We start from the raw sequence: 11062 nt of genomic DNA, 5'->3' as shown, positions 1-11062 counted from the left end.
TATATCAAGACTAAGTGACAAACGTGTTTGAACTTCTGTTATGCCTCTGTTGCTATTACAGGCCACAATGCAAGACAGGATCCTGAACTTGAGATTGATATAGATTGGCTGGAGTTATAGATCATCATAAGTAAAGTTGTGAAGCCAAGTACAATGTTCCTTGGACGGATGGGCTCCCACAGCACATTAGGTCAATGGTTCCAATGGTGTGCACTGAAAATGCGTGTGACTTCCAGGGTGACAAGTACCATATTTCAGGGCAGACACTTTGGGTCAAATTTGTCCATGAAATTTGTGCTTGGTATAGAGACCAGCTGTGATGACACAGGGGCTGCTGTCGTTGATAGTAATGGAAAAGTAATTGGTGAAGCCCTCCATTCTCAGACAACGATACATAACGAGTAAGTACTTTGTATTTTGAATGAAAAAGTGGGAGATTTGAATATGATAAGATTTTTGCCCCTTTGAAAAGATTTTGTTTCATGTTCAACTTTTGAGAATGCCATGCTTTTAGTTAGGACTGAAGCAACTAGACATCAATTTGAGCAGCATGGCTGATGCAGAACATTTAGTATTTAGTGGTATGAATTTGCCTTTATTGAGAAAGCTGGTAGCAAGCCGTTGACAAATAGAAACCGATGAAGAGCACGGAGTGGTCAATGCTTTGTTCGAGTTATGCAGGGTCGAAGGGGACCGAACAGCACGATGCCATAGGGGCCTAATTTGCTGTCAGTGACGAGGGTGGCCTGGTCTTTCACGACTTTCAAGTAGAGGGAATGGCAGCTGTCGTTTCAACCCATCCCCCTAAGAAACTGGTCCAACAATCCCCTCAACGAAGTATGCTCTGTATGTAACAACGCTCGTGCACAAAGGCAGGCTTTATAAATGGCAACTCATCAATAGATTGGGGAAGAAATATCTAACCCCCCCCCCCACACACACACACAAACCTTTTCTTAACATCTACGAGAACGCTTTTGGAAATACGATTTGAAACCGTGGGTCTGTGAAGCAAAAGACCAAATGCTCACTCAGCTGACTCATCAACAAAGGATGGTCACACTTGCCCAGATGATGAAACAAAAAAACACAAGCTGTGACTACTATATATGAGAATGACAGCAGCCTTCAGATCAATGCAAGCCTATAAAAGCCATATATCGTTTTGTAGTGCAACAATAAGTAAATGAAAGTGAGCTTGGCTTTAGATTCCACTCAGTTAGTTCTATAATGATAATACCAGCAGTATGTTGATTTGTATCATAATCTTTCGTCTCTGTTAAACATGTGAGTTTATTTCCGGTTTTTATCATAGTTTAACAATTACTTTCGTTTCTCATGATTTCTTCCTTGTGGCACCACACGGCTTACGTCTAACGTTTTCGTGGCCAAAACAACCCCAACCCTTTTACTTCTTACCTTGATATACTTTTTATACTTTTAGCCTCCTTTTTAGTTTTAGTAAGAGTTTTACGGCACTTGCAACACAATAACTTTCAATAAGGTCATATAAGTGGCGAAGAGTAGAGGTGTTTCAAGTGAGTAACAGACACAAAAAAACACGGAGGAGAGATTAGGATGATAGATGTTAGAGAGGAAAGAAGGTGCATTAAACCACACCAGAGCACCAGCTAACCATCCACTTAACCTCCCTTTACTCTAGTTCAAGCATATTTACATTTGAACTTGCTATGTGGCATTTGAATTTGCTATGTGTTACATTTGAATTTGAGATTTCTATGTTTACATTTGAACTTGCTATTGTTGTATTAATACTTTTTATAACGTCATTTGTATATTTGGGTTTTTCTAGGTGTATTTTGGTCTTTCTATATGCGGTCTTTGAATTTGTTATGTGTATATTTGAACTGAAAAAACTATAGGCAATTTTTTATGAATTTTTTCCTGAGCGGGTCACAGTTTTAATACATCGTTCTTCATTCTGTGAAAATTTCATAAAGATTGGATAAAAAATGGTGGAGTTATTTTTAAAAAGTATATATATAGAAAAACCATGTTTCGAGAAAACGGGCGATAAAAAAAAATAAGATCGACTTAACGAGAAAATGGTGGTGACTGAATGCCATGGGAAGAAATAAGACTCTAGGAGGGTCTTATGGGATGAAATAGTTAGAGGCTGAAGAAGCTAAAAATGCCTACAACTTAAAATCTATAGTTTTGAGCCGAATCGGGACTTTCGGGGTGCCGCCCCGCCCCCTTTTAAAACGAATAAGGGCATGGCTAAATACACGGTATACATGTATTTACTGCTAACCCCCCCCCCGTGCAGTATTTACACGGACAGTTTTAGGATACTAATTTGGCTTACATGATAACCGACCGTTTGGTGGAGGAAATTACAAAAACATAAATTGTGGAAAGTGCCAATCGCAGCCTACCTTTTGAAACTGTCGAATCAGACGCAGAGACCTAGATCTAGATCTGATTCTAAATCGATGCCCTTCATTACTAGAACTAGGCCCTCGGAACGACAACCCTCCGTTGACCATCTGCTGGTTTGCCCCTAACCCCCCTAAAAGACAAAGGGTATGGTGCATCGCGAGACAATGAATACCGGGTAATACCGTAAAATTCAGTATAAGGGCGATAACATAGAGAATACCGAAACTTAAGCTGCTGAAGATGAACGCGGACGGGCGCCAGTAGGTGTCTGCTTGACTCCACATAAGAGGGCGCCTAAAGCCTAGATCTAGATATAAGAAAAAAAATTATACCACAACACAGCTGGTATTTATGAAGCATTTATTTGGGGATTAAAAAACCTGGAATTCCTAAAATATTGCTTTAAATGTAATTCTGCTCGTTTGCCACCCTAATTTGATGACGCTGATTTAAAAAATACCATTAGTTTTTGTCTACTGCGAAGCACCAGCTCTGAAATGGCCATTTGAAATAAATTAAAATTGTCTCCTGTCCAGTCGGATGACGTCACGCAAACCGCTCAACCCGTGTTGGCGACGGCGAGACGGCATGAGTTCCCGACCTCAGTGCATTCTTGTCGCATCTCCATTTTTAATAACAGTGAAAGCAGTGCACAACAAAGAGTGAGCTTAAGAAGAAGTCACTTTTTTAATGTAAAAACAAATGGAGATAGGACAAGAAAGCACTGAGGTCGCGAGTTGACAGTGAGACACCCTTCCCAGTTTTTCGGCGTAATAAGAATGTAGTTTAGATTCCGATAAAGCCGACAACGCTGATCCGAGCTTAAAGCCGCCTGTAGTCTGCAAGCCCTAAATGGGGCAAGTTGGAAATCATAAGGAAATTTTTATGCCTATCGGCGCTTACTGAATCAGTCTCCGAAATCGGCGTTCTCTATGTTTTCGCCCTAACATACTGGGCTGAATAAGTATTCCCGACTGTAACTTAATAATTAGTGTAATATTACTTTCAATAGCTTGGAGTCCCAGTAAAAATTGTCACCGTCTAAAAGTTGTTTATCAAAAACGTACCTGTGTAAAACGTTCTTTTCGCTAATAGCGTTCACTTTTCAAGGGGTTTTTGTATTAGTGATCTACATTTTGTGTATAACGGGCATTGTACATTTTGAGAATTAAGAACATGGCGAACAGTGATAGTTTTACAAGGAATACGAAACTTAATCAGCGCAGTGAGAGTAGTGCAAGTTGATAAGATTGTAGCAGAGTTACATGTTACGAATTACATGTTACAAGCGTATTAATTATTGTTTGCATAGCCCCCCCCCCTTTCCACTTAGATTTCATATTATATAATTTTATTAATCTTGCTTCCGGCCACCACCATTCTTTCAGTTTTGTTTCCTTTCTTGTTCCCATTGTAAGCTGACTACATGAAGTGACACTGTGTTATGTAATGAGTAGCACACAAGTTCAACGTTTATAGCATTTGGTAATCTCCTGTCATAGAACAAGCATGATAAACTGTCACCAGTGAATCACAATGGTCAGGTAATTAGTTTTACTTTCTCGTCTCATTATTCATCACTGTATTATCATCTTTGCCACCTCTCTTCAACTTGAATTAGTAAACGAACAGTTGAAATTTTCTCATTTTTCTCTGTTTCGTTGAATAAAAGGGGGGTGGAATAGCATACCTTTCAAGTCTTTACTCATTTTTGATATTTGATAAAATTCTCTTTGATAATTTCAGAACTGGAGGTATCATCCCAAATGTTGCAAAAGAGTTGCATATGAAAAATGTGGAAGGAGTTGTTACTCAGGCCCTTGAGAATGCAAAGATGGATTTGAGTGTGAGTTTGAGAATAGAATAGTGATTTCTTTAAAAGATTTCCTTTCAATTTGCTTTCACTTTTTATACTTCCAGGATATTTGCGTCGCTTGTTGTTACTATCCAGAACGAAAAAAAAATCCCTCCTTTTCAGTCATTGCTGAGCCATGAAATGAGTTTTCAATGTCATTTGTATTTTATAAAATTGAGAATATTACATGATTTATAAATGCCATACCTTAATAGTTTTAAAAACAAATACACACATGACTATTGATTGCTGTGTAGTGCAATACTCTTTTAATCTTGGTCTGGCATGCTTTTGTTAAAGACACAACGGTTGGTCCCTCTACTATAAAATTATTATTGTTGGACACTGATCTTTACATTCTTATGAACAGTATTCTCCTTTGAAGTGAGTGTTATAATTTTACATGTTTCTTCCTTTATCTAGAAATTACAATCTTTGAATGTTAAGCCTCATTTATTTTGATCTGGATATATGTTAACATTTTAAAGTACGTTTTAAAAGTATTTACATTCAAATGGCCTGTAACTGTTGGATTATGTAATTTGGACTGGGTTTGACTGTACTCTGGATTGCATTCATTGCACTGATGTTTTGTTCAAGTTACTAACATTTTTTGGGTCACTTTTGAGAATTCCAACTTGTGTGCTCTTAGTCACCAGTTGTAAGGCAAATCAAGATCCTTTGATCCTTTGCTCTGCTCAACTTGAGAGCGCGATTCTCTGGTTTTATTTATTTGAAGGCATATGGACTCTTCCCCCTCCCCCAACTTTCCTTTCATTAACCGTTGTTTGATTACTAAAATGATCAAAGCCTGACTGGTTCCTTAGACCCAACATTGCTTCTTTTTGTCTCAGGACATGGATGCTGTAGCAGTGACGGTTGAGCCAGGTCTCATCATGTCTTTACGGGTCGGAATGCAGTACGCTCAAAAGCTTGCCAGATTGTCAGGGTAAGTCTTTGTTCATATAGAAAATGCCACTTGCTGTGAATGCTAGGATCTTTTTGATCTTCTGGTCTCATCATACTGTGTCTCTCTAGATTTGCCTTTGCTGATACATCTTTCTATTTCGTTTTGAGACTGATCTTATGTTTTATATTGGCTGCAGTCTTCTTTCATCTGGACCCGAGTTTCTTAACTTGATATCTGTTATGCTAATGTTTCTCTAGCAGGCAACTTTGTAGTTTAGTAGGGGTCAAACTTTTTTCTTACTCCTGTACTCTAGTTCTTAGTAGAGGAAGTCTTGGTATTCTCTCATCTTCCACTTAAACTGTATGAGTCGTTAAAAATGCTGTGAACTCCTCATCCTTCCAGAACCTGTGTCTTTTTTTGTTGTTGCTTTTTGTCACATAAAATCATCCATCAAAATTCTTCCATCTTAACCATCTTGTACAAGTATTCATACGACCTTAGAGCATGCATCAGAATAACATTGAGTGGTATGTATCTAGCTAAAGATTATTATTGTTTATATTGCTGCTCATTTATATTATGCATGTGATTGTAAGCCTGCGTGTGTGTGCATGTGTTTTGTGTGTGTGTATGTGTGTGTGTGTGTGTGTGTGTGTGTGTGTGTGTGTGTGTGTGCGTGTGTGTGCGTGTACACGTGGTGAAACACCAAGCCAGGATCTGGACAATAAAGATGAATCTTATCTTATCTTATCTTATAAAAATTAGAATCTTTTTAAGTCATCTCATGGAAAAGCTGTTTCGGTTACAGATAACAATGAATCCAGAACAAAATATCAGTTGGCTTTTATCTTGATATTGATTTTGTGATTCTTTTTCCCTCAAACTTTCTTTGATAGCTTGCTCTGATTCTTATGCCTTACTGTTGAGCAAGTGCCTGCTTGCTGTTGGTGGTAGAGGTCTGGTCTACTACTAGCTTTGCACTTCCTGTTGCTACCTCCTGGTTCATAATTTCTAACATGGGGGAGTTAAGCACAATGTTAACCTTAGTTACCTGTTTTGGGCTCTGGTGCATAGACAGGTTCTGCAACATTTTAGAAACATGTAAGCATAGGTCTCAATTTTGATATCTGAATGATTTGTGGCTTCTGTTTGAAAGAAAACTCTTGATTTTCGAAAGTAGTGGAAAAGGCATGTGCCAGATTTTTCCAGCCAATTCGGCTTAGTGGATGCTAATTGCTACATCATCTGCAAAACATAGTTCTTTGATGAGAAAATAACTCATCTTTGTTTTCACTTTTAGTCATTAGGCTTTGCAGAATCCTCAAAAGGAATGAAAGTGGAAGAAAATTCAACCCATTTATTCTGGAGATCGTACCACCTCTTACGTGGCAAATCAGTTCCAAAGTGGGTTGTAGCAAGGATTTGTCTCTGCTTTACCCCTCTTGATCTTAAAATTCCTAACTTATACCCCATCAAAGATGACACTATTGTCTTACCAGTGTGTGGTGACTATGATTTGAAAGTGAGTGGGGGAGAGCCAATCTATTCCTGTGATTTCTAGAGTCCTATGTGACTGGTTAGTTTAGAATGCCCTTTTAGTACAACTTTAGCCTTTCTTTTTATTTTTTCATTTAGGATGAAATAATGTTCTGCTGTATTTTTTGCAAAGGCTGATGTAATCCTTTTTTGTGTGTGTGCCGTTTTTCCATTCTGTGGACTACAATTGTGTAGTATCCAATGAATAGATCTTTGCATGGGTGTTAGTTTTCAGTTTCAAATCCTCTGATTTTGTTGTGAAACCCCGTGACTATTATTTGTTATGTTGTTTTAGTGTCAGAAAGCATTACATAATATTTGTTAGTGTCAGAAAGCATTACATAATTTGTGTTTTGTAAGCATCTTCATCTGCTCCTCAGAATTCCAGTTTTTTTCTCATATTTTGCTTTTGTGAAGTCCTGTCAGTGCACATGATTAAGTGAAGACAAATTGATTCAAATTGCTGTTCCAAGTATGGGTGACATAAATCCACCCGTTACAGAGATACTTGAGGATAAGTTGCGCCAGGAATTTTGACTGAATGGTAGTGTCATGATGTATGATAATTTAGGCATATATCTGCTCTGGCCTGACTCCTAATGGGAGAAGGGTACTGCTATTTATGTCTTCGTTTCTTACCAGCAAACAACTTATCCCGATTCATCATATGGAGGCTCATGCTTTGACGGCCAGAATGATTCAGAGGTATGCTAGTAGTATCACAGAAGAGACAATATGCTTTCTTAAATAAATGTGAGGCATCGTGGTGCTGTCAGGCGCTCGTCAAAATAATGAAATCCAAGAAATCAGCTTTTTTTTGGCTGATGGGCAATTTTTAAATAATTTTCTTTGTTTGGCTCAACACCTTTTATGTCCATTTAATAACACATTTTTGTGTGGATTTATTTTACTGAAAAACATTGATTAAAGGTACGAAAAATGTAAATTTTCAGTTTCCAAGGACTCTCAGGCTATTGAAGTTGCCAAACTTTGGCGGCTATTTCCTGGCTAATTTCACCTCTGGAACCAGGCGACCCTGACCTCCTTCAATCGCAAGTATTTGGACTTCTATGCAACATAGATGAATTTTTTTTTTCACCAAAAGGAAGGCAAATGAACACGCTTTAAGATGCAAAAGGAAGGCAAATGAACACGCTTTAAGATGATGCCTATAACCTCATATACCCAAAAATTGACGAGCCCCTGATTCCACCACATCGTGACACTAATGCATTTAAATCATGTTAATCTGAGCAAATCTCATGTGTATTATATTTGATTGTAACCTCTGTGGTGGTATCATTTGAACTTTTTAATGATAGTAATAGTACTATAACGGTTTGTGTTTTACACAGTTCATACAAGTCTTAGCTGCTTTTACTTATTTTAGATAGTGATCTTTTTGATGACCTAATATGAGCTTTTAATGATAGTAATAATGCTGGTATGGCATGGTATTGGCTTCACAATCTTTTCAACACAGAAAGATTGAAGACAAGAGATATGTATGTTTTGATGCACATCCTCCATAAGGTCAAGTCAGGTTTGTAGAACTGTCATGAATTATTAAATGCTACAAAACAGTCTTAGTTTAAGAATGTGCCATCAGGGATTCAGAACAGGATTGACTGTACAGCAATTCAGTTTTTTACCAACTGAGCTGATAGTTCGTCCTTCTAATAAAACTGACTACTAAATGCCAACGCAAAAAGCCACAATATATCCAATAATGAGCTATTATTGTGAACATCTGTTATATTTATGTTTCCTTTGCTGACACAACTTTGTCCTATAGTTTTATTTGACTCCCTTAGCAGCTGATTGTTTTGCAATTCCAATGGTCAGTTGGCTAGCATGCTTAAAGAACTGTCTTTTCTGATGTCTGAAGTTCTCTTTTCAAATTATGTACAGCATTACCCCTGCTGGTGTTGATGTTAACATATTTTGTGTAGAATTACTGGTCACATTAAACTATCACTTAATGTCATTTTAGCAAGGGAATTACTGTTTGTATGAACTATTAGTTTAGTTGAAGGGATAATGTCTACACTATTGACTTATCCAGGGTTTGTCCATAAGAAGTCACTCATTTTATTTTGTTACATGAGGAATATAAGTGAGATTTTGTTTGCTTTCAAGTTTTCTTGATTTTTAAGGTAGTGCTATGGAAATAGCCTTAGGTTTTTAAAACTAAAATTTGATTGTATTCATAAATTCTTATCAGATTTTATCATCATTTTTTAAATTACAGGACCATGAACTTGTAGAAAAATTTTTAATCACACATATTAGATTCCTGATAAGTTATAGCAGTACACTGCTTTTCCAGAGTTGACTTCCCATTCCTGGTTCTATTGGCAAGTGGTGGTCACTGCTTACTGGCCATAGCTCGGGGGATTGATGATTTCCTTCTACTGGGAACTTCCCTCGATGTCGCCCCAGGGGATGCCTATGACAAGGTGTGCTTGAGACTTTTGAAGTACAGACATGAGGGACCAAAGTTGTGTGTGTGTGTGTGTGTGTGTGTGTGTGTGTGTGTGTGTGTGTGTGTGTGTGTGTGTGTAGTGTTGAAAAGTTTAGTTTTCACAGAAGAATGGAAGATTCTATGAAATGAATATGGAATATTTGTTTTTGGTTTTTTTAATCGCAAGTCTATCTTCAACTTCATGATGTGTTATACAATGATTATCTGTATTTTCTTTTGGATTTTCAATGTATTTGTTTTCTGCTTTTGCTGTGCAACATTGAATGATTGGGTACCTCTCAGCAAAAGAAAATGCTAGCAGCGAATCAAAAACTGTGTATGAAAGTGAAAGGAAATAACTGGACAATGATGTTTAAGAAACTAGGAAAAAACAACCTGTTAATGCTGTAGGTTATTAACAAGAAGCCATTCTTGACAGCTGGGAGATTAGGGGCAGAGTGGTGATATAAGAAATGGGTGTTCAGAGTTATATCTCTAAAAGAAAGACAATGTTGATATCAGTCAGTTTCTTCATTGTCAACATATGGGGAGTTGCTTTATTGGAGCTTCTCACTAGGGACTGCCTGCATTATTCTAAGGAGTGTATGAAATTCAACCATCCCCCTCCTCCTCCCCCTCTCCTCCCCCTTCCAGTTTATAGGCCTGTTTGCTGTTCTAAATTATTACAATGCATATCAAAGAAGAATTATGTATGCTTTCTCTCTGTTCTTAAATGTCTTGTTCATAGATTATTAACTTTGCTTATATTAACGTTTCCTCATGCCGTTGCTAGACAGCTCGTGAGCTCAAGTTGAACAGTTTACCTCGCTTCCACGGCCTCAGCGGTGGTGTTGCAGTGGAGCAGATGGCCAAGGAAGGAGATCGCAATGCTTTTCCACTTGTGCATGTTATGACCAGCCGTGCTAATTGCAACTTTTCCTTCACTGGGCTCAAAATATCGGCAAGACGACAGATACGGGCAGAGTATGAAAGATTAGGTGTGTTTCACTTTTAAAAAAAATTATTTTTGTAAAAGTACTTTTACAGTTTGTTTTTACATATTGGACTTTGGAGACACGGCGCACCGGCAGTGGAATTTTAGTTGCCGCGGGGGGTTCCCCGCCGGGCGCCTTATCACGTCAGGGTCACGGGGGTCAGCTCCCTGTCACCGCTCTGTCTGGGCCGACTTAATTTATGGTACTTTTCAACGTACAATTTAAGGTGCATCCTTGTATTTATGGTAATTCTCATTTAGTGCACCCAAAGCACGCATTTCTGCTCTTGAGACTCAAAAAAGAACGGGCGTTGTAACTTGTCTGGTTATTTCGTTAGACGCGCTGGAGTCGGCAATGCTAAATTGTAATTTTTTTTGAACTAGCGTGAATGGAAAAAAATCAATATAAAAAAACCGCATCGTCAAAATCTGTCGAACTTTTGGAATAAGAACGACATAACATTAGTGCAGATACTCAGAAAAGATGGTATCTGCGCTTATAATAGAAGGCTGTAATTTTGCAATTTTATCCATCATGCACTCAATTCGCTACGAAGTAATTCCTCCAAATACAACTTTATGTGTCTAATATAATCGTGAATATTCGCATATTTTCTCGAAAGTTTATAAATATCTTCAACGTAGATCTAATACACGAACAGTATCTGTTACACTCCAGAAATTGCTTACTCTTCTTAAAACGCTAAGTCTAGGTTTTGTAAGTTGACTGAATAATAGGGATGACTTCTCGTAATTGGGTTATAAGAATAATTTCTAGCTTTCCAGCGACACTGAATCAGCACCAGACTTTTCCAGCTTTTTTTACGTTTCTATGACCATTTGCAATAACTGACAATGTGACTGATTTCTTTACATGCATAATTGTGTCCGCGCATATTT

General features: G+C 37.8%; 1 protein-coding gene across 4 annotated transcripts in view; it reads left to right on the top strand.

Annotated features, from left to right (window-relative positions):
* The window catches only part of LOC101847249 (probable tRNA N6-adenosine threonylcarbamoyltransferase, mitochondrial), a 31417-nt gene that overhangs the window by 8546 nt on the left and 11809 nt on the right, over positions 1 to 11062 (top strand). For 3 of the 4 annotated variants that reach the window (XM_005093914.2, XM_035968640.1, XM_035968641.1), the window contains exons 2-7: positions 62 to 401; positions 4150 to 4249; positions 5113 to 5207; positions 7347 to 7409; positions 9034 to 9163; positions 9962 to 10166. In XM_005093914.2, coding sequence (XP_005093971.1) covers positions 154 to 401; positions 4150 to 4249; positions 5113 to 5207; positions 7347 to 7409; positions 9034 to 9163; positions 9962 to 10166 — 841 coding nt within the window. In that variant the 5' untranslated portion in view covers positions 62 to 153. The remainder of the gene's footprint in view (positions 1 to 61; positions 402 to 4149; positions 4250 to 5112; positions 5208 to 7346; positions 7410 to 9033; positions 9164 to 9961; positions 10167 to 11062) is intronic. The other variant, XM_035968642.1, reaches the window with a different exon arrangement.

The sequence above is a fragment of the Aplysia californica genome, unplaced genomic scaffold, assembly GCF_000002075.1.
Source record: "Aplysia californica isolate F4 #8 unplaced genomic scaffold, AplCal3.0 scaffold00072, whole genome shotgun sequence".
Taxonomy (NCBI): domain Eukaryota; kingdom Metazoa; phylum Mollusca; class Gastropoda; order Aplysiida; family Aplysiidae; genus Aplysia; species Aplysia californica.
The sequence above is the reverse complement of the archived record's forward strand: the minus strand, read 5'-3'. Positions and strand labels throughout refer to the sequence as shown.